A 25,369-nucleotide genomic window follows, 5' to 3' on the forward strand; every position below is an offset into this window, starting at 1 on the left:
CCAGGACCACGACCTGGGCTGAAGGCGGTGCTAAACTGCTGAGCCACCCGGGCTGCACTTTTGTTTTTATTTCTTACAAGTAAATTAGTAGTGGGATTGCTGTGCTGTAAGTGAATTTTTGACATTATAAGCAGCGTATTTTCCAAAATGGATGTACCATTTTGCATTCTAGTCAACAACATATGACCATTCCAATAGCTTCATATCCTCATTAAACCTTCAGTTTCGTCAGTCTTTGATCTTGGCTGTTCTGGTGGATGTGTAGTAGTACATCATTGTGGTTTTATTTGCAATTCCCTAATGACTAATAATGTTAAGTGTCTTTCCATATGATTATTTGCTCTTCATATCTTTTCTAAAGTGTCTTAAAACATTTTGTCCATACTCTTTATGAATTGGGTTGTTCTATTGAATTGTAACAGTTCTGTACCTATTTTAGACACAAGTTCCTTATCAGATACAAATATTTTGCAAGTGATCTCTCTCGTTCTGTGGTTGCCTTTCCTTAACAGTAATTTTGTAGAGCAGAATTCTATGAAGTCCAATATAGCAATTTTTTTCTTTTGTGATTCATGTATTTTGTGTTGCCCCAAAACTAAGCCTAACTCATGGTCACAAAAATTTCTTCTTTGATCTTAAAATATACATCTTTAGCGTATCACAGCCTACTTTCATATATAACGTAATAACAATAGTATGCTTCCTGTTTTTTTTTCTCCTCTTATGTACCATTCTTATCATATGTCTTATTTCTCTATATAGAGGACTTATATATGTTGTTTATGGACATGAAATTTAAAAATGAGAAAAATCATTTATATCTGTAATTTATACCTTTCAAACACTTCTCATTCCTTGGTGTAGATACAAGTTTTGATGTAGTATTTTCCTCTAGCGAGAGAAATGTCTTTCAGCATTTTTTATAATGCAGCTCTGATATTTCATTTGTTTGAAAAAGTCTCCATTTTGAAAGATATTTTTGCTAGGTATGGAATTCTACATGGACTTTTTTTTCCCCTTTAGTACTTTGACTTCTTCCACTTCTCACTGGTGTAGTTTGACGAGAATTTACATAATATTTTGTTTTTGCTTCAGCCACTGGATTGTAAGTCCCATGAGGTTCTTTTTTAATCTTAGTGTCACTTAAGCACCTACCACAGCATGTGATAGGAAATAGATGCCAAAAAAATGTTAAATTCATTTGGATAAGAAAATATCCAGCACTTCAGACTTAGGGAAAAAAAAATTCTTCTGTTATTAATAGAGTCTAATATTGGCTGATGAATAAATTTGTAAGAACTAGAGCTGGACAAGTCAAAAGAATATGCCTTTGTGCAGATTAGGTGTTAAGGCTACCCTCTACTCTTCTCACCATCTTTCCTTTTTTTGTCTTCAAAAACACATATCAGGGCATGGTTCAGTGAAACATGAAGACAAACACAGTTCAGTTCATGTGCTCAGTGGACTAGAACTTGTTTGCCTGAGAAAATCCACAAAAAAGTCAGTCATGTGTCTTTTATTTTCTTAACTTGAGTGTTTCATAAGGAACATAAAGGAAATAAACACAAAACATTTCAGTTTTCTGTCACTTAATGTTTCTAGTTTTTAAAATAACGTCTTTTTTGAGATATTGTTCACCTACCATGCAATTTACTCTAATTTTAACTGGTACAGTCAGTGGCCTTTAGTATATTCAGAGTTGTGCAGCCATTAGAACATTTTAATCACCCCAAAAAGAAACTCAGTGTCTCTTAGTATTCAGTCCCCATTCTCACTTCCACACGTCTCTGGCAACTACCAATCTACTTTTTATGTGTATGGATTTGCCTATTTTGGACATTTCATATAAATGGGATCATACGATTCATGGTTTTTTATGACTGACTAATTTCATTTAAGCATAATGTTTTTAAGTTCAGCTGTGTTGTAGCATGTGTCATCAGTATTTTTTTATGGCAAAATAGTATACCATTGTATGACTATTCACATTTTATTTTCAGTTGATGGATATTTTGGTTGTTTTCAGTTTTGACTATTATGAATTATGCTTCCACGAACACTTATGTTTAGTTTTTGCATGAGATTTTTTTTTTCATGAGATAATGTTTTTATATCTCTTGGGTGAATATCTAGGAGTAGAATTTCTGGGTCATGTGGTAATTTATGTTTAACATTTTAAGGAATTGCCAACCTGTTTGCCAGAGTGGCTGCATCACTTTAATATTCCAACCAGCGGTATATGAAGGTTTCAGTTTCTTCATATCCTTGACAGTTGTTGTTTTTATTATATCTGTCTTGATTACTCCTTGTACTTTTGATATGCATTTCCCTAGTGACTAATGATACTGCTCATCTTTTCAAATGTTTGTTGGCTATTTACATATCTTTTTTTGGGAAAATGTTTATTCAGATCCATCTTTTTCTAAAAATTTAGTTTTCTTCTTGTTGAATCTCTAGAGTTCTTTATATATTTTGGGTACTAATATGCCTGTGACATTTCTTCTAGAAAGAAGAACTCTTTTTTTTTTTTTAAGATTTTTAAAATTTATTTATTCATGAAAGACAGAGAGAGAGAGAGAGAGAGAGAGAGAGAAGGAGAGGCAGAGACATAAGCAGGCTCCATGCAGGGAACCTGACGTGGGACTCGATCCTGTGTCTCCAGGATCAGGCCCTGGGCTGAGGGCAGCGCTAAACCTCTGAGCCACTCGGGCTGCCCGAAAGAAGAACTCTTGTATTCAGGAGAGTTAGTTTTAATTTAGAGCAAAAAAACCTGGATTCTTCCCTAGGTAACTTGTTTGTAACCACTTTAGGTCATTCTAACAGTGTAAACTTTGGACAAGTCACTTAGCTTTTGAGTCATTGTCTGTGGACTCAGAAGAAAAAAGAAAGAATTCCTAGAGTGTTCACAGAACAACCAAAAGACTACTATCTAGTTGGCAGATCTCCTGCTTTGGGTTGACTGGGTAAATATCCACCATAAGGGAAAAAACAAAGACTAGAAATTATATAGATGTGGATTTAGGTACTAATTCTGGTGCTTTAGTAGCAGAGCACTGCCAAGCAATTTACTTCTCCTTTTTGAGCTCTGGTCTTCCTACTTCTAAAATGGGAGGAATGAAAAAAAAAAAAATAAATAAATAAATAAAATGGGAGGAATGATACCTACCTAGTTAAACAAAACCAAACCAAACCAGAACAGTACAATGAACAGGGGAGCAATTAAGTTATAGTACAAATATGTGATTCGCAAAAAAAATTTTCCCATTGTGTCACTTTGTTGACATTAATGCACAGAAGTTCTTAATTCTGATGAAGTCTAGTTAACTTTTTATGTTGTTGCTTGTGCTTGGATATCATATCTAAGAAGGCTTTGTCTAATTGAACATCGCAAAGATTTATTCCTATATTTTCTTCTAAGAGTTTTATAGTTTTAGCTTTTACATTTTGGTCTTTGATCTATTTTGAGTTAATTCTTATGTATGGTGAGAGAAAGCAATTCAGCTTCATTCTTTTGCAGGGAAATCCAGTTGTGCCAGCACCATTTGTTAAAAATACTATGTATTCTTACTCCATTGACTTTTGTATTGGCATTCTTTTTGAAAATACACTGACCATAAATGTGAGGGTTTATTTCTGGATTGTCAGTTTTAGGCCATTGATTTACATGTCCATCCTATGCTAGTACTATACAGTCTTGATTATTTTAATTTTGCAGTAGTTTTTGAAATCAGGAAGTGCAAGTTCTCCAACTTTGCTCTTTTACATTGCTTTAATCTTCCCTTTTATGGAGAGGCAGAGGGTCTTTTGTATTTCCACATGAATTTTAGGATCAGTTTGCCAAATTGTGCTAAAAGGCAGCTTGGATTTCTTTGGGTTTGCACTGAATCTGGAGATTGATTTGGGAGTATTGCTATCTTAATGCTAAGTCATCAAATCCATGAATATGGATGGAATGTCCTTCCATTTATTTATGTTCCCCCAGTATTTTCAATGGTTTTTATTTTGAAGTTTTCAGGGTAAACGTTTTTTGGTTAGATTTATTCCTGAGTATACATTTTAAGACTATTGTAACGGGAGTTGTTTTTGTAATTTCACTTAATTGTCCATTGGTAGTGCATGGAACTGCAGTGAATTTTTCTACATTGATCGTGTATCCTGCCACCATGCTTACTTATTAGTTCTGATAGTTTTTAGTTTGTTTTTTAGGATTTTCTATGTACAAGATTATGTCATCTGCAAATAGTTTTACTTCTCACCCCCCTCCCCAATCTGGATTCCTTTTATTTTATTTTTTTTCCTTTTATTTTTTCTTAATTGCAATGGCTAGAGTCTCAAGTATGGTGTTGGTTAGAAGTGGCAAAATTAGACTTTCTTTTCTTGATCCTGATCCTATTGGGAAAACGTTTTAGCCTTTTTCCCACAAAATGATGTTGGCTGTGATTTTGTTTTTTATATGAATGCATACATTTATTTTTTAATTAAAATTGGTTCCCTCAAGAGTCTAATTTTTGATATCAAAAAAGATTCTAGATGCTTTGGTTGACCCTTATACATGAACTGGTATAATTATTCATTACTGTCCTAGGGTCTAGGCAAAGAGGAAAATCTCCTGTTTTGTAGTATGTGTAGTGATTAACTATATTGGTTTTCTCAGTATACATGAAGAAACATATGAAAAATTTTTTAATGAAAAATACATGCATCAATGTTTATAGTATTTTTGTAATGTGTTACTTAAGTATGCATGATTTTCTGAATTTAATTCTTTAAGGTTTGGGGATCCCTGGGTGGCTCAGTGGTTTAGCGCCTGCCGTTGGCCCAGGGCGTGATCCTGGAGTTCTGGGATCGAGTCCCGCATCAGGCTCCCTGCATGGAGCCTGCTTCTCCCTCTGCCTGTGTCTCTGCCTCTCTCTCTGTGTCTCTCTCTCTCTCTCTCTCTCTATCATGAGTAAATAAATTAAAACCTTTCTCTCTCTATCATGAGTAAATAAATTAAAACCTTTAAAAAAATTCTTTAAGGTTAAGGAATAAGAATAAATTTGTACAACTTTTTTATTTTTATTAAAATGACAAGGTTTCTTCATATTATACATTTTGGTTATAATTTCTGGTGATCATCTTTAAACTTTTATTTTTTTAAGAAAAAAAGATTTTATTTTTTCATGACAGAGACAGAGAAATGTAGAGACATTGGCAGAGGGGGAAACAGGCTCCTTGTGGGGAGCCCAATGTTGGACTCAGTCCCAGGACCCCAGGATCACACCCTGAGCCAAAGGCAGGTGCTCAACCACTGAGCAACCCAGTTGTCTCCATCTTTAAACTTTTCTGTTGATGTTTTATTTATTTATTTTTGACGAATTTCAGGTATTTTATATATATATATACACACGCGCATATATATATATATATATGTATCTGCCTCTTTCTCTCATGAATAAATAAAATCTTTAAAAAATAAAAAAATAAAAGGCTGTGCAATTTTATATTCCTTCTTATAATTTATGTGAATGACCATTTCTGTGCATTCTCATGAATAATTGATATTCTCAAAATTCCAATTTTTGCCATTCTGATGGATGCAAATTTATTACCGTCCTTTTATTTTGCCCTTTCTGGTTATGAGAGAGAAGGAAACATTTAAATTTCCATACTGTCCATTTGTATTTCTTCTGTGACTATGTATTTTTTTTTTTTAAATTATTTATTTATTTATTTATTTATGATAGTCACAGAGAGAGAGAGAGGCAGAGACACAGGCAGAGGGAGAAGCAGGCTCTATGCACCAGGAGCCTGACATGGGATTCGATCCCGGGTCTCCAGGATCACGCCCTGGGCCAAAGGCAGGCGCCAAACCGCTGCGCCACCCAGGGATCCCGACTATGTATTTTTTTAATCAAGAAGACTGTCTAGTTACTAATAAGAAATGGAGATAGTTTTACAGTAGAAAAGCTAGTTTTACTCATTAAATCTCTGTGGGATAATGGATGTAAAATGTTTGGTTGTTAGGAAAAATAATGAATTCATCTCAATGTTTATATGAAAAAGCTAATTGGCTGAGGGTTATTTTGTCTTCTAAATCTTTTTAGTTTTTTTTTTTTTTTTATAATCTTTTTAGTTTTAAGTAGACTTTCATCAGTGGATCTATGCCTATTAGCTAATTGGTTGGATAGCAATTACACAAAGCATTCTGGTAATATTTGTGGTTTGTGGGCGACATTTAGAAAAGTAGTTGATAAACATGTTCTTTGTTCTTTTATTCATCAATTCAGTAAATACCTTTTGATTCTTTATTCCACACCAGACATAGTTCTAGGCACTGGGAATATAGTGATAATCAAGACAGTGGTGGAAAGAGAGAAGTATATGATACATGCTCATTTATCTTTCTGATGAGGGAGAGTCTCACTGTAGTATTGATAAATAAATAGATCCCTGAATAACAAGAAAGAGCAACTACATGATGATCTAAGCATCCCAGGAAGAGAAAACAGTATTGCTAAGACATCAAGTCAAGAAGAAGCATAACTTTTTGAAGAACCAGAAAAGAGGCTAGTGTGGCTGGAGCTCACTGAGTGAAGAGAAGTGTATAATAAAGATGAGAGGCAGTTTGGGTCTTATGGCTCACAATAAAGATTTTAATTTTTATTCTATATGCAGTGAGAAGCCATTGTAGAAATTTAGCAAAGGCATGGCATAATCCAGTTTATGTTTTTAAGAGATAAAGAATAAAGTACAAAGCAGTATGTCACCAGGGTTATGTGATTTCAGCAAATGGGGAAGTTACAGAGGAGATGGGACTTTAACTGTTACAGAGGAGATGGGACTTTAACTTGACCCTTAAAGACAGAGAAGAATTAAATCAATGGAGGGTAACTCTGGGAAACCAACTAGGGATGGTGGAAGGGGAGGTGGGCGGGGGATGGGGGTGACTGGGTGGCGGGCACTGAGGTGGGCACTTGACGGGATGAGCACTGGGTGTTATTCTGTATGTTGACAAATTGAACACCAATAAAAAATAAATTTATTAAAAAAAATAAATCAGTGGAGGGGAAGGATATATAGTATGATGTGGTCGCAAAAAATAGTGCCTGGCTTTGAATTGGAGGACTTGGTCTTCATATTGACTCTACCTCTTTATAGCTCTTGAACCCTAAATAAGTTTCTTAAGTCTCTTCTTAGTTCTTTCATCTCCTTTCTGTATACCTTGGTTGCTATGAAGAGCAAGTCAAATGAAAAATGTCTATAAAAGGGTTTTGTAGGGTAGCCTGGGGTGGCTCAGTAGTTGACCACCGCCTTCAGCCCAGGGTGTGATCCTGGAGACTGGGGATCGAGACCCGTGTCTGGCTCCCTGCATGGAGCCTGTTTCTCCCTCTGCCTGTGTCTCTGCCTCTCTCTCTCTCTCTCTCTTTCTCTCTCTCTCTGGTCTCTTATGAATAAATAAATAAAATCTTTAAAAAAAATAAAAAAGAAGGGTTTTGTAAACTGTGATTTTCAATATGGTATGTTTGTTTACTCAGTAAACTGTGTGGTATTATGCTAAAGGGGTGATAAAAAAGTGGATTAGACCTCATTTTTGCTCTTCAAAGAGGATGTAGTCTAATAGACAATGTGGTAAATTATCTAAAATACAAAATTACGAATGGTTAAATCTGAAGCAGTATGCAGATAAAGCCCAAGTAGTGGGGTTTGGGGGGATCACAGAATGGGAGAACCTTCTTTTCTTAGAGTTGGTGATAAGGCTTTATGGGTAAGTAAGAACTCCTGAACTATGCCTTGAAAGATGGATAGGACTTCAGTAGAAGATAGGAAGAGAACGTTCACAGTAAGTGAGTTTGTGGGAGTAAAGGCATGGTAGTATTAGGCAGAATCAGAACTTGATAAGAGAAGGTAGGTTAGAACCAGACACATCCTGCGGCACCTTAATGTTAGGCTAAGGAAGGGGAATTCTATTCAGTAGAATGCCCTCACCAGCATACTTAATTCTGCAGATATTTATTGAGGATCTCTCATTACCAGATTTGTGCTAGTTAGGGCTATGAAGGTACAGTGATTTTTAGTCCTTTGGGAAAAGACAGATTGTCTAATTATTATTTGAATGAGGTTGGACAAAGTGTAGTAGGATCATAGGATGAGGAACAGCTCCGCCTCTCTGGCCTAATGAGGGAAGGCTTGATAGAGAATGTGAGAGAAGCTTCTGTGCCTGACACTTTATATGTTTTGGAATGGCTGGACGAGATCTTTGTATACAGTGCAAGGCTGTTAAGAGCTTTGGTAGAGGGATAACTGGAAGATTCAGGTGGTGGTAAAGAGAGTAATGGGAAAGGATAGAGATGAGGTGGGGAACCTGAAGAGGAGATAGTTGTACTAGACCAGGTAAGAGATGTTGAGGACCTAATGAGAAAGAATAGCTGTGGGGACAGAGAGCCTGGAAAACTGTCCAAATGCTTAACATGTAAAATTGGCTGACCTTGGAGATCAATTCGATATGGAAGAAGAAGAAAAGGACCATGTGGAATACAGAATGATTTCTGGGCCTCTGCTGTTTCAGAATATCAGAATCTGCCATTGCCTTAGAAGAGGGTGTATTTAAGAAGAAAAGGGGTGGATTTGTAGAGGAAGCTTAATAGTTTTATCTGTATTGTGTTGAAGGTGCATGTAGGGTAGTTGGGCGTGAGGATGATAACTTGGGGTAATCAATGTTTAGCTGATAATTTAAACTGTGCATAGCATAATTAAATTGCTGTGGGTGGATGAACTTAGTGAAGAAGAGGAATCTCAAGAGAGCCCTGAGACGTAGCTATAGAAGTAAGAAAATAATCAGGAAAAAGTAGGGAGTAAAGTGGTTAGGAAGTGTTTTTAAGGGTGTGATCAGCATTGTCATCACAGGTATTGATACTTCCTCCACCCTGAAGATAGGTCATTGGTCACTTTAGCAATTTCAGTGAGGATACAAGCCAAATTACCATGGTTTGCTGGATATGTGGGGATGTGTATGTATGAGAATTTGGCAGTAATTGGAAGGAGAGAAAGAGATAGCAAAGTACCATTATTTGCTTGTTTTTTCTTGTCTGTTTTAAAAGATTTTAGAGATTTGGATTATTTAATCCTTGAGGGGAAATAGTAAATGGATAGCAAAGGGTTGAAGTCTCAAGTAATGGAGTAGTCATTGAGGAGCATCTCAAACTTTAATGGGGATCTTGTTACAATGAAGATTCTGGGGGCACCTGGGTGGCTCAGTGGTTGAGTGTCTCCCTTTGGCTCAGGGATTGAATCCCCACGTCAGGTCCCCACAGGGACCCTGCTTCTCCCCCTGCCTATGTCTCTGCCTCTCTTTCTATGTCTATCGTGAATAAATAAATAAAATCTTTAAAAAAAAAAAAAAAGATTCTGAATCGGAAGGTTTGGGTTGGGGCCTGATTTACAACATTTCTGACAAACTCCCAGATGAGGCCAGTGCTGCTGGTTTGTGGCCCACACTCTTTAAAATAAGATCTGGAGAGTACGGCATTGACAGTATACAAGAGTTAGTCTTTGGTAGGAAGAGGAAAAATCTCTATTTTGTGATGAGGTAAAATGTGAGGTAGATGGAAATACAGATTAAGGAGACACACCTCATAACTTCTGGGTGTGTGTGTGTGTGTTTCCTTGCAAAATAGAAGTAGAGGGATGTTAAGAACTCTTGTCTTTGGAATTGTTAAAGATAGGCAGAAAGGTTTGGAATAGCTTGTGAAGGTTTGGAATAGCTACTAAAAATAGAAAGTGAGTGAATTTGGGACTTGTAATATTCACTGAACAGTGAGGATTAGTTTGGTCATAGTGTCTGTAGAAATACTTGGAGCAGAGAAAGATTAGATATGGAGATTTTTTTAAGATGATAAGGTAGCCCTGAGGGGAGGTAATGAAGTGTGAAACAGAACAGGGGACTTGAGGAATAGGAGGGTATTTGAGGCCAAATAATGGCCCATCCAAAGATGTCCCTGTGAACCTGTATGTTACCTTACATGACGAGAGACTTTGTAGGTGGGAGTGAAGTACGGATTTTGAGATGGAGAGATTATCCTGGATTGTGATCATAAGGATCTTTATAAAAGGAAGCAAGAGGGTCAGCAGAGTCAGAAAAGGCCATGTGAGGATAAGAGCAGAGGAAGAGGAAATGTAATAAAGGAAGCAGTGGTCAGATTGTTGGAGGACTGAGAACTAAGGAATGTACCTTTAGAAGCTGAAAAAAGCAAGGAAATAGATTTTTCCCAAGAGGCTGTAGAAGGAACAAAGCCCTGGTGATGTGTTGATGTTAGCCCAATGAGACTGATTTTGGAATTCCAACCTTCAAGAACTAGAAGATAATAAATTTGTGTTGTTTGGTCATTTTTTTTTTTTACAGCAGCAGTAGGAAACCTGAATAGAAGCATGAGTGTAAGGGAATGTAGAGTTAGAACTGATAAAGTAAGGCAATTGGTAGAGTATGGTATGGGCATCAGGAATCTGGGAAGATGTTTAGCATGAGTAAATGGATGGAGGAGAGTGGTGAAATTAAAATTACAGAATTGCATGGAGTAGATGTTAGAGGAAGGTGTTCAGTTTGCATTACATATGGATTAGATAGCGTGAAAGGAAGATCTGAAGTAGATGAATTTAAGAGGCTGCCATAGTACTGTTAACAGTTAATTGAAAAAAAAAACAAAAAAAATAAGTTAATTGAGCCATTCTAATACCAATCTGTGGCAAATTACATAGGAATTTTTAGTTTTGACTGAGAAGGTAACAAAACATGATTGAGAAAGACAGATTTTTTTTGAAAAAGTGCTTATATATTTACTGTTCTTCAGTTTAGAAAGCATTTTTTTATAGTTGTATTAAGATTTAATTGACAAAATTAGGGGTACCTGGGTGACTTAGTAGGTTCGACATCTGTCTTCAGCTCAGGTCATGATCCCAATATCCTGGGATCGAGCCCCGAGTCGAGTCTCCCTGTTCAGCGGAGCTTGCTTCTCCCTCTCCCCACTCTGCCCGCTTGTTTTCTCTCTTGCTCTTAAATAAATAAATAAATAAATAATCTTTTTTTAAAAAGATCTAATTGACAAAGTTATATTTAAAGTGTCAACTTGATGATTTGATACAAGTACATATTGTGAAAGGATTCCCATAATCAAGTTAAGTAGTAGATCCATCATTTCCTACATTCGCCTTTTTTTGGGTTAGAGTTCTTCTTCTTCTTCTTCTTCTTCTTCCTTCTTCCTTCTTCCTTCTTCCTTCTTCCTTCTTCTTTTTTAAGAATTTGTTTATGAGAGAGATAGAGAGGCAGAGACACAGGCAGAGGGAGAAGCAGGCTCCATGCAGGGAGCCCGATGCGGAACTCGATCCCAGGACCCCGAATCACGCCCTGAGCTGAAGGCAGACGCTTAACCACTGAGCCACCCAGGCGTCCTGAGTTCTATTTTTTAAATTTCAATTATATAATACTGTTAACTTTAGTCACCATATTATACATTAGATCCACACACCTTACTAATCTTATAACTGAAAGATTATAAGAGGTTGGTAAGAGGTAAGATTGGTAAGAGGATACACACTTTCTCTCTCTCTGAATAAATAAATAAAACCTTAAAAAATGCCATTGGAATTTTATTTTATTTTTTTATTTTTTCCATTGGAATTTTAATAGGGATTGCATTGACTCTGTAGATGGCTTTGCATAGTATGGGCATCTTAACAATATTAATTCTTACATTTCATTAGCCCAGAATATCTTCGTTTATTTACGCCTTCTTCAATTTCTTTATCAGTTTCTCTTACTTCCTTGATTAAATTTATTCCTAAGTATATTACTTTTTAAAAATTTTTTAAAGATTTTATTTATTCATGAGAGGCATGGAGAGAGAGAGGCAGAGACACAGGCAGAGGGAGAAGCAGCCTCCATGCAGGGAGCCCTATGTGGGACTCGATCCTGGGACTCTGGGTTCACCTCCTGAGCTGAAGGCAGATGCTCAACTGCTCAGCCACCCTGTTGTCCCAAGTATATTACTCTTTTTGATGCTCTTGTAAATAAGATTGTTTTCTTCTTTTTTTCTTAATAAGATTGTTTTCTTACTTTCTCTTTTCAGTAGTTTGTTATTAGTGTACAGAAACACAATTAAGCCTTGAAGAACACAGGTTTAAACAGCATGGGTCCACCTATACACGGATTCTTCTTTCAGTAGCCAGACACATAGCACTGTAAATGTATTTTCTTTATGATTTTTTAAAAATAACATTTTCTTTTTTCTAGCTTTCTTTAAGAATACAGTATGTAATGCATATAACAGAGAAAATGTGTGTTAACCTAATGTTAATGTTACCATTAAGGGATTAAGTGAATAGAAGGCTATTGATAGTTAAGTTTTTGGGGAGTCAAAACTTACAGATTTTCAGCTGCACAGGAGGTGGGCTTTCTTAACTCCTGCATTGTTCCAGGGTGAACTATTGATTTTGTATCTTGCAACTTTACTGAATTTGTTTATTCTGGCATCCTTTTAGTGGTATCTTTGGAAGGGTTTTCCACAAATAGAATATTTTTTCTCTTTCTGATTTTGATGCCTTTCTTTCATTTTTAAGATTTATTTACTTTAGAGCATGTGCATGCACACATAAATACATGTGAGCAGGGTAGGGGTAGGCAGAGAGAGAGAGAAAGTCTCAAGCAGATGTACTGCATATCGAGGAGCAGGGCTGGATCCTAGGACCCCGAGATCATGACCTGAGCCAAAATCAAAAGTTGGACACTTAACCCACAAAGCCAGTCAGGCTCCCTAATTTCTTTTGTTTTTTAAATTTGTTTTGCCTAATTGCTCAGGTTAGGACTTTGAGTATTACGTTGAATAAAAGTGAGGAGAGTGGGCATTGTTTTCTTGTTCCAGATCTTAGAGGAAAAGCTTTCATTTTTTCATTATTGAGGATATGATGTTAGCTGTGGACTTGTCTTAAGTGGCCTTTATTATATTGAGGTATGTTCCTTCTGTACTCAGTTGGCTTAGTTTTTATCATGAAATGATGTTGAATTTTGTCAGATGCTTTTTGTACGTCTACTGAGATGATCATGTGATTTTTATTCTTCATTTTGTTGATGTGGTACATCACATTTATTGATTAGCATTTGTTGGACCTTACTTGCATGGAAAGCATATTTATACCTAATTAACAAGGTTTTGAAATGGATATAACTGTTATTAGTATGTGAAATAAGGGGCCCCTGGGTGGCTCAGTCCTTTGGGCTGCTGACTTTTGACTTGGGCTCAGGGCTCACACTGAGCTTAGAACCTACTTAAGATACTTTCTTCATTCCAGAAAGTTCTTTTGGATAGTACTAATCAATATTGTTTTATATAATAAGAGATCAGTTATTATCATAGTAAAATTTTTAAGAATCAGTGCTTGCTAATTTGGCACCATTTTAGAAGACCTGGACTCTTAGATTGTGTGATACAGTTGAGTGAATAAGTACACCATGCTCTCTTTCTAAGGAACACTAACCTAATTAACAATGAGCACTAATGAATTGAGTGTCAGGATACTGAGTTTTTATTGTGGTTCTGCTTTGTTTTGTATGAATTTGGAAACCTTAGAAACATAGAAAGTTTTCTTAACTTCTTAAAGAGATACTGTCATCTTTTAAAAACATTGAAAACAAACAGCTAATGTGTATTCACTGCAGATTTTACAGTATAGAAATATTAGTAAAAAGTTTTATTTTTATTAAAAAAATTTTTTTAAAAGATTTTATTTATTTATTCATGAGAGACAGAGAGACAGAGAGAGAGAGAGAGAGAGAGAGAGAGAGAGAGGCAGAGATAGGCAGAGGGAGAAACAGGCTCCATGCAGGGAGCCTGATGTGGGACTCGATCCGGGGTCTCCAGGATCATGCCCTGGGCCAAAGGCGGCATTAAACCGCTGAGCCACCTGGGTTGCCCAGTAAAAAGTTTTAAAAAGAAGAAAAATCTTACCTTTAAAAGAAGGACTTGCTGGGTGTCTGGATGGCTCAGTTGGTTAAGTGACCAATTCTTGGCTTTGGCTTAGGTTGTGATCTTGGTGGTGTGAGATTGAGCCCCAGGTTGGGCTCTGTGCTCAGTGTAGAGCCCGCTTGTCCCTCTCCCTCTGTTCCTCCCCACTCTCGCTCACGCCCTCTTTTCTCTCTCTGTTAAATAATTTTTTTTTTTTTAAAAAAGGACTATTTACCATCTGTTTTAGTTCTTTTACTAATAAGACTTCATAATTCATTATGTAGTCTTAGAGGTACACTTCTACCCTCATAACTTTGTATGGCTGAAGATTATTAGTAAAAATGACCTAAATTTGAATTTTGTGTTTATGTTTGATTTTAGTTTCCCAAACCATGTTATAAGCTGTAAATATATTGTTGACATTAACTAGTAAATATGCATTATGTGAGAGTACATGTTTACTAGAACATGAAGTTAAAACGTTAAGGAACTTTTGAAGAGAGAGGAATTGGAGAGGGTTGGAGGCTGTGTCTTTTAAGTCTTGCTGATAATGGTTATCTAGATTCTATCTAGAAAACAATAATTTAATAGGCCAGGGGAGTTAATTGTGTTGGGATTTTACCTAATATCTTTATGTCTCTTTTCTTAGGTAAAACTTAGTGGTCATAAATCTCTCAATTAAGTAAAATTTATATGTCTGTATGAAATTGGTGACCAGAATCTTGCCAGTGTAGGAAAGTTAATATAACAGAAGTTTCTGTGCTGTTACCTCTGATGAATGATAGTCTCTTTGCTTTCTCCTGCTGTGTACCTTTCTGCTGCTCTAGAGGCATGACATAATCAGACTTGTTTGAAGGTCAAAGAGTCTGCAGGGAGAAGAAATAAAAAAATGTGGCTGATTATTTCATATAATGACAGTTTTGGTTCCTATACTAAAGTTGTCTAAGATGTTTACCACTGTATGTTTAACAAAACATTTCTTCTCATTTTCACAAATATCAGTAAGCTTATTGGTAATTTTGATGATTGGTGCATATGAATATTTAATGATAAGCAAGTGTTAGATTTGAATGTTTTCTAAAACGTGTTCCCATTCATCTAAAATAGTGTGTTATATAAAGTATGGAGCTTATACGAAATGCCAACTGCTGAATACCAGTTGGCCCTTAGTACATTTTGAAATGTTCTTGAAAGAATGAGGGAGAAGTTGAATTTGTATTTGAGTTTATCCTAAACCTAATCATAGTTTCGTTTTCATAGTAGAATTGTAGGATGTTTCTCAGTGTTTTCCTCCATGCTCTGTTAATGTCAGATATAAACAAAATTTCCAGTCCTTCGTTTTCTCTCTTCCCATTTTAATTATGGGTTCCTAGGAATTTCTTTGCTTCATTTACCCTCTCCCTGTAACTTAGAATTTCAACAGGAGCTATCTCCTTCACAGTGTATTAAGTTGTTTATTGTGTTGACCAACCTACTTTATAGTTTAAGATGGCATACCACTAGATATCAGGCAAGGTTCTAGAACGAAACAATCCAACTGAGATGGCGCAAGAGATTTATTAAATGAAGGACTGCAGAGATAGGGGTGGAAAGGGAAACCACAAGGGATGTTTTCTGTAGTTATGGGGGGAAGCTTAAAGGGGCAAGGAAAATACAGTGTAGGTAGAGCCTGGTGAGAGCTGTGAAAAGGGGATGCCTGAAAGGAGCAATGGTGGTAGGGGGACAAAGCTTGTGTCAGAAAATGTGACCAAAAGGAGGGAGGGTGCTGGAAAGAAATAATCCAGTATTTCTCTACCTTCTGATCTGCCAGTGACAGCACTGAAACCCCGAAGGTGCGTCTGTTGGGGTTAGCCTCCTTGGACACAGAGTTGGGCAGAATGGTATAGTAGGAATAGGGTAGTGGCAGAAAGATAATTACCAGTACAACTGCTGATGAATATGGGACTGATTTTAAGTAACATAATATTTTAGATTAAATTTCTAATCTGTAAACTGTAGATACTTATTAACTGGGGTTGATGTGAGCATTAAAATGAGACCTGGCAAACCTGTCCAAGTACTATCATAATGTCTTTGTCTTGTGAGTATTTGTTTTTAGTTTTGATAAGGTGTGGAGCTTCCTTTCACATGCTGCTGTGCTGTATCTGTTTTATAGGGATTTTGATTGCCACCACCATACTTTTAAATATATGATAGTTTTTGTGTTTACTAATAAGTTTTGAGAAGTGAATTGCACAGTCACTATGAAGTAGTTTCTAAAATTTAGAGACCGTTTGTATTTACTGCCTTGTAACAAGCATTTATCTTTTTCACTCTTGCTTTAGACAGGACAATACTGACTTCTGAACTTGGGGAACGAGGATGCTTTTCAGGTGTAAAGGTGGTCTCCCTGGTGAAAGATGGGTCAGACTGCACCCTGCTCCTTCTACCATTGGCGTGTCCTTGTTGCATACTTCTGTTTTCTAAGACAGCAGAGATGCCTTGTCACTTTTTTTTTAAAATTGGAGTTTGATTTTCCAACATAGAGCATAACACCCAGTGCTCATCCCGTCAAGCTTTTTCTCCTTAGAGTATTTCTCCTCACAGAGATCTACTTTCATCTAGTCTCACCTTTGAGCATTCATGAGCTAGACCAAGATCAAGATAATAGGTCTATTTCCAGGAAAATTATAGCGACAGAGAATCGTTTGCTTAAAAGCATTTTCTGTTTTTAAAAATCCTCCCACAAACTATATTATGATTTTGAAATTAAATAAACTTTCACAGGCTTGAGTTCACAGTTTGTATAAATTTCATACTAAGCTTTTCTGAATTACTAACTAAATCTTCATTATTTTCCACCAGACGTTCAGCTAAATCCCGAAGCAGAAGCCCGTATTCATCTAGGCATTCAAGATCTCGTAGCAGGCACAGATTGTCTAGATCCAGAAGTCGTCATTCTAGCATTTCTCCTAGCACACTAACTCTGAAGAGTAGCCTGGCAGCTGAGTTGAACAAGAATAAAAAAGCCCGGGCTGCCGAGGCGGCAAGGGCTGCAGAAGCGGCGAAAGCTGCAGAAGCGGCAAAGGCTGCTGAGGCCGCTGCCAAAGCTGCCAAAGCTTCCAACACTTCTACACCTACGAAAGGGAGCACAGAGACTGGGGCCGGTGCATCACAAACCAACCATGTGAAGGATGTGAAGAAACTGAAAACTGAACATGCACCTTCTCCCTCAAGTGGTGGAACTTTAAAAAATGACAAGGCAAAAACAAAGCCACCTCTTCAGGTAACAAAGGTGGATAATAATTTGATTGTAGATAAAGCCACCAAGAAAGCAGTTGTAGTTGGGAAGGAGAGTAAATCTGCTGCTACAAAGGATGAACCAGTATCTCTTAAAGAGAAAACCAAACCACTTACACCAAGCTTAGGAGCCAAGGAGAAGGAGCAACATGTGGCTTTAGTGACCTCTACATTACCACCGTTACCTTTGCCTCCCATGCTGCCTGAAGATAAAGACACTGATAGGTAAGTGCAAAAAAGTTTTGTCAGTGAGGGTTTATTTTTTTATTTTTTAAAGATTTTATTTATTTATTCATGAGAGACAGAGAGACAGACAGACAGAGAGAAGCAGGCTCCACGCAGGGAGCCTGATGTGGGACTTGATCCCGGGACTCTGGGATCACGCCCTGGGCTGAAGGCAGACGCTCAACCGCTAAGCCACCCAGGTGTCCCTGTCACTGACGGTTTAAAGAAAAAAAAGACAGTCTGAAGTGAGAGGTTATCTGACTTCCCACCCCCCCACACACAAAAAAGGTTACAAAAAAAAGGTAAGTTATCTTTATTATGTACACCTTAAACTGAAGCACATTGCTTGTAGGATGACACAATTAGAGTTAATGCTTAGAATTCCAGAAGAAATTTGCTGTTGCCTTGGGATACAATGTCCATTTCAGCTTGAGTTTGGGAATTAGAAATGCCAGTACTGTGTTTTCTTTAGCATAACTGTTCCTTAATGATACTATAAGAAACAGGACAATTTATGAGGGACTCTTCCCTGGGTGATACAAAGTAGGTATATTGGTAATTTTTAGGTTTCTTTAGAGGTTTTACAGATTTATCACTCTGGGTAACTTTATGAATTTATTGTTTTTTAGACTTCTCTTGTCTGGGTAGCTTTATGAATTTATTGTTTTTTAGACTTCTCTTGACTCTTAAATTTTTTTTGAGATTAACTATATATTACAGAAAACCCATAATGTGCTTATGTTTTCCTTTAACATGTTTACAGATTTCTATTGTGAATATTGGGGGTATGAGGGTTTTTTTTTTTTTTAATTTTGAAACATTTTTTAATGAAGATAAGGGTGAGTAAAGTAAATGCAGTTCTAAGAATATTTCTGAAACGTATGCTAGGATGGAAGCATTACGCTACTGTGTAGTATCTGTTATACCACTTAATCTTTTTCACTTTTATTTTTATGGAGAAACTAAAATTATAGCTGTTTTCCCCTCATTTTTCTGTTAAAAAACAACTATATGAGCCATTCTCTTAGCTGACATCTTTATAGAATTTGAAAACAAGTGGATAAAAATGGTGTGTAGGTTCTTCAATTACCACTGTAATTGTGGTATTTACAGGTTTGACTCTTCTCTAGGAGCACTGAAGGTTCATAACAGTAGTGAGTTGTAATTTTTCTTTTTTAAGGTTTTACTTATTGTTTCATGAGAAACACAGAAGAAGAGAGAGGGGCAGAGACACAGGCAGAGGGAGAAGCAGGTTCCATGCGGGGGTCCCAATGTGGGACTCGATCCCGGGACTCCAGGATCATGCCCTGGATCCGCTGAGCCACCCTGGCTGCCCATGAGTTGTAATTTTGATGAGTCCGGGAATGAACTCTCCATCCACAGAGGCATGAATGCAGAACTGAGTCACTTCATTAATGAGAGAATGACCCAGTTACAAGAATCCAGTAATTCTGGGGGTGCCTGGGTGGCTCAAACATCTGACTTTAGCTCAGGTCATGATTTTGGGGTCTGTGGATTGAGCCAGAAGTCAGATACCCCACCCAGCAGGGAGTCCACTTGCCCTGCCTTATGCACTCTCCCTCTCTTTCTCTTAAATAAACAAGTAAAATCTTAAAAATTTAATCCAGTAATTCTGGCCCAGTGAAACTGGTTGTTTTTTACTTTATTCTTTCATATATGTTTTGGAGATAAATTTTTACAGGTGATATTTTCAAGAATTCAAGATATGTACAAGTGAGTGAGTGCTTAAGGAGGGTATTCTTTGTGCATCTGTTTTTGAGACGGTGGTACATGTCATGCTTATCATTAAGAAAATGTTTTGACCCACCTTTTTTGTTTCTTCTGCTTTTCTGTTACGTCTCTGCTCTTCTTTCTGTGAATGTGTTCATACGTTTCATGAATATAGAATTTTTTTAAAGGTTTTACTTATTTATTCATGAAAGATACAGAGAGAGAGGCAGAGGCAGAGAATAGGCAGAGGGAGAAGCAGGCTTCTTGGGGAGCCTGATGCAGGACTTGATGCCGGGACTCCAGGATCACGCCCTGAGCCAAAGCAGATGCTCAACCTCTGAGCTACCCAGATGTCCTTGAATATAGAAGTTTTTAAGACCAGTATGCTACTACTAACATGTGCGGTGAAAGATGGATTCAACACGAGTCACTCTTCTTTTTGGTGCTGCAAATGTCCTTGGCCAGTAGGAACTCCCTTAAGCTGACTTCTTTGTCCTTTAACATGACCTATTTGTTTTTTAATGTTTCCTAGTTTAGGCTCACTTTGCACTCTGCTTCTCTTCTAGACCTGGGATTTATTACTCTCTGAAAAATCACATGGTAGATTTTATTTTATTTTATTTTATTTTATTTTATTTTTTTTAACATGGTAATTTTAAAGTATATATTTTTATATGATAAATTTTTTTTGATTATGCATGTAATGCATAATACTCCTTGTCTTTTTAATTAGTGTGTTGGAGATCTTTCCATGTTGGTATATAGATAAGAGGTTCATTCAATATTCCTATCGGTAGGAATGAATAAATCATGCTCTTATTAACTATTCTGCTATTGATTAAGGGATACTTAGATTTATAATTGTTTGCTATCAAACTTTTTTTTATATTAATATTTTATGTGAGAGCAATTTTTGTAGGATAGTTACCAGGTTAAAGTATACACATTTTATTATTATTTTTTTAAACATTGTATTTATTTATTTCAGAGAGAAAGCACAAGAGAGTGCAAGTAGGGGGTAGGGGGCGGAAGAGGCAGAGGGTGAGGGAGAAGCAGACTCCCTGCTGAGCAGGAAGCTCAATGCAGGACTTGATCTCTGGACCCTGGGATCATGACCTGAGCTGAAGGCAGATGCTTAACCAACTCAGCAACCCAGGTGCCCCCAAATTGTACTTTAATAAGATTATTACCAATTTATGCAGTCTTTAAAATATGTAATTATTTAATTTTGCATTTTTCTGATTATAATAATATTAATAGTTAATATTATTAATATTATTAATATTATTATTATTGCATCTTTCTGAATATTTATTGGCTATTTATTTTTTCTAGTGAACGACTTGTTTATATCTTATGCTATTCCTTAATACTATTTTCCTTTTTATAATTGATTTGTAGGTGCTTCTTATGTTAGGAATCTTGACCTTTGCTTATCAGAGTCTTTGCTTATCTTTCACATGTATTTGTTTTGGTTTTGGCTATATAGATGTTTTTTATTTTTAATGATTTTTTTTTTAATTTTTTTTATTTATTCATGATAGGCACACAGTGAGAGAGAGAGAGGCAGAGACACAGGCAGAGGGAGAAGCAGGCTCCATGCACCGGGAGCCTGACGTGGGATTCGATCCCGGGTCTCCAGGATCGCGCCCTGGGCCAAAGGCAGGCGCTAAACCGCTGCGCCACCCAGGGATCCCTGTTTTTTATTTTTAAATATAGTCTGATCTAATCATTTTTCCTTTATAACTTATGTGTTTATAAAGTTAGAAGAGATTAAGTCAAATCACACAGAAATTTGTTTTTGATTAATATATGAAGAAAGATGCTCTCCCCCATCACCCTGTGGACTGATAAGTTTGTTTCTAACATCATTTACTGAATAATCTATAATTTGTGGTGTCATATATAAAATTCTTACAGATACCTGTATTCTGAACTCTTTTCTATTAGTATGTTCTATTATTTCTTTGTCAGTACATCTTGTTTTAACTTTTTTCTTTTTTCTTTTCTTTTCTTTTTTTTTTTTTTTTTAAGATTTTAGTTATTAATTTGACAGAGAGAGCACAGGCTGGGGGACTAGCAGAGGGAGAGGGAGAGATGAGTAGGGAGCCTGATGCTGGGCTTGGGCTCAAGGACCTCAGGATCACAACCTGAGCCAAAGGCAGATGTTCCACTCAACTGTGCCAAGCAGGGGCCTCGTGTTTTAACTTCTTTAGATGCATGATGTATTGGTTCTCAAACTCAGATTTCTGTTACAGGGTTAGGCAGGAAATAACAAAAGTGAAGGGATGAAGTAAATTACTGATGAGTAAGTATCTTTGTTTTTCAGCCTCAGCTTCAGTGCTGCTGCTATACATAAATTTGGGCCCAGTGTTGCTAGAGCTTTTGTTTTTTTGTTTGTTTGTTTTTTTCTTTTGTTTGTTTTTTAAAAAGCCTGCAATCTGAATGTTTATGTAAATCTTATTTAAAAATATTGACAATTCATGTTGGATAGATCATAATACATACTCCTTGACTTTAACCAATCTTTGGTTTCTGGTTTGGGACCTTTTAAAATAGATTGGTCATGTGACAGGGCAAATGCAAATCGCACTCCACTGTTCTTTTTCAGAAATTTTTGGGCAGATTTTTGCCTTTATTCTTAGATAAATTTTATGATCTACTTGTCAAGTTATATGAAAATTTTTGCTTGGGTTTTGTTTGGGACTCAACTGAATGTAGTAGATTAATTTGGAGACTGATAGCTTTATAGTATCACAGTTTGCCATACGAAAACATGGTTTCTGTTCATTCAGATCCAGTTTTATGTCTGTCTGTCCCTATCTTTAATTTTCTTCTATTGATCTTGTACGTTTCTTGTTAAGGCATTTTGTTGTTTTTGTTGCTGTAGTACATGAGAACTTTTAAAAAAATCATACTTCCTATTTCATTTCTCTGAAGTCTGGGAGCCTTGCTAAGTCTGGTAGTTCATGTAATAATATATGGCTATAGGCAGTCTTTTAAATTTTAAGTTATAAGTAAAATTAGGAGTTTTAGTTTTTTCCTCTAAAGATGTTGATTTGAAAAAAAAATGTTGATTTGAATGTTCAAATGAGAATTTTTGACTAAACCCTAATTATAAGTGAGAGACTACAGTTTTCTAGTTAAAGGTTTGAAATAGGTTTATTTTCAGGCATAGTTCAAGTAGTCCCTTTTTTAGAAAAGAGGCTTTTACTGTCTTTCAACCCTGATTTAGCTACCCTTTAGCTACATTACTCCAGGAACCCATTTGGTAATACTTTATCCCGCTGCTTATTTGACTGTGTTCTCCAAGAGACAATCTTAGCTCATTTCTGAGAGGAGTTCTATCTTAGTGTACTTGTTACTGTTGTTAAACTCCAGTGCCTTACCTGGTGTCTAGCACATAGCATAAAAATCAATGTTGAACATTAATATTGAAAAGTTACCTGTGTGATACTATTATATTTTTATTGAGAGAGGGAGAGTGTGGATGCGTGCTTGAGCATGGAGTGGGGCAGGGGGAGCAGAGGGAGAGAGAGAATCTCAAGCAGAACCCCTGCTGAGTGTGGAGCCCCATGCAGGGCTTGATCCCTCCACCCTGAGATCATGACCTGAGACAAAATCGAGAGTCGGCTGCTTAACTCACTGAGCCATCCAAGTACCTCCATACCATTACTTTAAAAATAAAACTGCAAACCAATTTCCTTTTGTTTTTGTTTGTTTATTTAAATTTTTATTTATTTATTCATGAGAGACACATAGGCAGAGGGAGAAGTAGGCTCCATGCAAGGAGCGCAATGTGGGACTTGATCCCAGAACCCTGGAATCACACCCACCCTGAGCTGAAGGCAGATGCTCAACCGCTGAGACACCCAGGCGTCCCAAACCAATTTCCTTTTGAACATGTTTTCTCTGTTAAAGAACTTCTAGGCCACCTTGGTGGCTCAGTGAGTTAAGTCTCTGACCCTTGATTTTGGCTCAGGTCGTGATCTTGGAATTGTGGGATCCAGCCCTGTTGTGGGGTTCTGTGTTCAGTGTGGAGTCGGCTTCAGTTTCTCTCTCTCTCTCTCTCTCTCTCCCTCCCTCCTTCCCTCCTTCCCTCCCTCCCTCTCTCCCTCCCTCCTCTCAAATAAATAAATAAAATATAAAGAAGAAAAAAACTTCTAGCGAGTAACATGGGGTTAGGAAGAAAAGACACACACACACAAAAAAGAAGAAAAGACACAACTTTATTATAGTAATTGGTAAATGGTTTTTATCAGATAGTATTAAAGTATGTGTTTGTACAATAATACTAATGTTCAACATGAATAGAAGAAGTTATAATTAAAGTGGAATGATTGATAATTTTATTTGCAATTTGTGACTCCAATGGTGTAGTCTCACTCAATTTTTTCATTGTAGGACTCATAATTGCTATGAAACTGTGTGAAGTACAACTTTTATTATCATTATAAGATTCTCTTTCAAGAAATATCTTATTAAACAGACTTTTTAGTAACTGGGAGGTTTAAGATACTCAAATTACCTAGTTAAGATAGTCTTTAAAATTCAGAGCTCTTTATGCATTCAAAAAAAAGTAACTGAACTTGAATTTTTGCCTGTACTATCAGTAAGCTTCTTAGAACCTTTAAAAAAAAAAATCATTGTCCGATTTAAAAGAATCATCATCTAATTTAAGAAAATTAACCTTGAAAGGGGGAAAAGCTAAATTAGTTGTTGTTGCTTATGTAAATGGATAAGATAAATAATAGCATGTGGTATTATTTCTTACAAAACCTCTTTATGTCTCTCCAACAGAGTCAAACAAAATGCTATCACAAAACTAAGGAATTTTCCTGTGAAGCATGAGTAGTTTACTTTTTTAGTATTAATTTACAGTTTTTTGTTTTTTGTTTTTAAAAGACTTTATTTATTCATGACAGAGAGAGAGAGAGAGAGAGAGAGAGAGAGAGAGAGGGGCAGAGACACAGGCAGAGGGAGAAGCAGGCTCCACACAGGAAACCTGTCGTGGGACTCGATCCCGGGTCTCCAGGATCTCGCCCCGGGTTGAAGGTCGCGCTAAACCACTGAGCCACCGGGGCTGCCCTAATTTACAGTTTTATAGTAATTTTTTAATCATCTTTAAAAGTATACTGCTTTTTGACCAGTTGTAGATTTGCAGAAAAGTTAAAATGATACTACAGAAAGTCCCCATATACTTTGTAGTTTCTTCATTATTAACATCTTACATTAGTATGGTATGTTCATTGTAACCAGTGAACAAATATCAATACGTCATTGTAACTAAACTCCATACCTTGTTCAGATTTCCTTAGTTTTTGTCTAATTCTGTATCATTTTTACCCTCAAATTTTATATTTTGCAATTGAATATATATAGTACATTATTTTAGCTAGAAAGTGAAGAAAGTTAGTATTTTGCCATTGCTACTTAAGTGTAAGATGTGGCTGCATTTTTATTTCCCATATAAATGTGTTTTATTTGTCTGACTCCTTTCTTTTTTAGCTTACGAGGAAATATTTCAGTAAAAGCAGTTAAAAAAGAAGTAGAGAAGAAACTACGATGTTTACTTGCTGATTTACCACTGCCCCCTGAGCTACCAGGAGGAGATGATCTCTCAAAGAGTCCAGAGGAAAAGAAAACAGCAACACAGTTACATAGTAAAAGGAGGCCTAAGTATGTGCTTGCTTTCTACCTGCTCTTAAATTGACCAGAAATGATTCTGGGTCATCATAAAATCACAAAACAAAAAATTAAAATTTCAAATTATAAAAAGTGTACTTATTCTTTAAACTTAACTATATGAATAAATTCTAGAGTTTTGAAAAAAATTCATAATTCCCTGCGTATACCTATTCAAAATGACTAATAAAACCAAATTTAATTTTCTCTCACAATTTGTAATGTATTAATTTCTTGGGGTATTCTATGTTACTGATAATTTCTACAATTAAGTTATTTGAATAACAGAAAACACTGAAATTGGAGAATGTGGAAGTCGGCATTCAGTGAGCCCAAACAAAATTAGTCATGGGCAAGCTGGCATGTTTTCCTTTGCTTTTTTAGCTCCATTTGCTCCTATAACTAAATGCATTTTTCATTTTGCAAGAGGTGGAGTGGAAGAAGGTTTGAAATCTGTATCCTAAATTAGTTTCAAG

The 25,369-nt window shown here is 36.4% G+C and overlaps 1 protein-coding gene across 4 annotated transcripts in view; it reads left to right on the forward strand.

Annotated features, from left to right (window-relative positions):
- The window catches only part of CDK13 (cyclin dependent kinase 13), a 119,243-nt gene that overhangs the window by 11,256 nt on the left and 82,618 nt on the right, over positions 1 to 25,369 (forward strand). For all 4 annotated transcript variants that reach the window (XM_077864107.1, XM_077864109.1, XM_077864108.1 and 1 more), the window contains exons 2-3: positions 16,818 to 17,477; positions 24,717 to 24,887. In XM_077864107.1, the coding sequence (XP_077720233.1) occupies positions 16,818 to 17,477; positions 24,717 to 24,887 (831 nt within the window). The remainder of the gene's footprint in view (positions 1 to 16,817; positions 17,478 to 24,716; positions 24,888 to 25,369) is intronic.

This window comes from Canis aureus, chromosome 21 (genome assembly GCF_053574225.1).
Source record: "Canis aureus isolate CA01 chromosome 21, VMU_Caureus_v.1.0, whole genome shotgun sequence".
In the NCBI taxonomy this organism is placed as follows: Eukaryota; Metazoa; Chordata; class Mammalia; order Carnivora; family Canidae; genus Canis; species Canis aureus.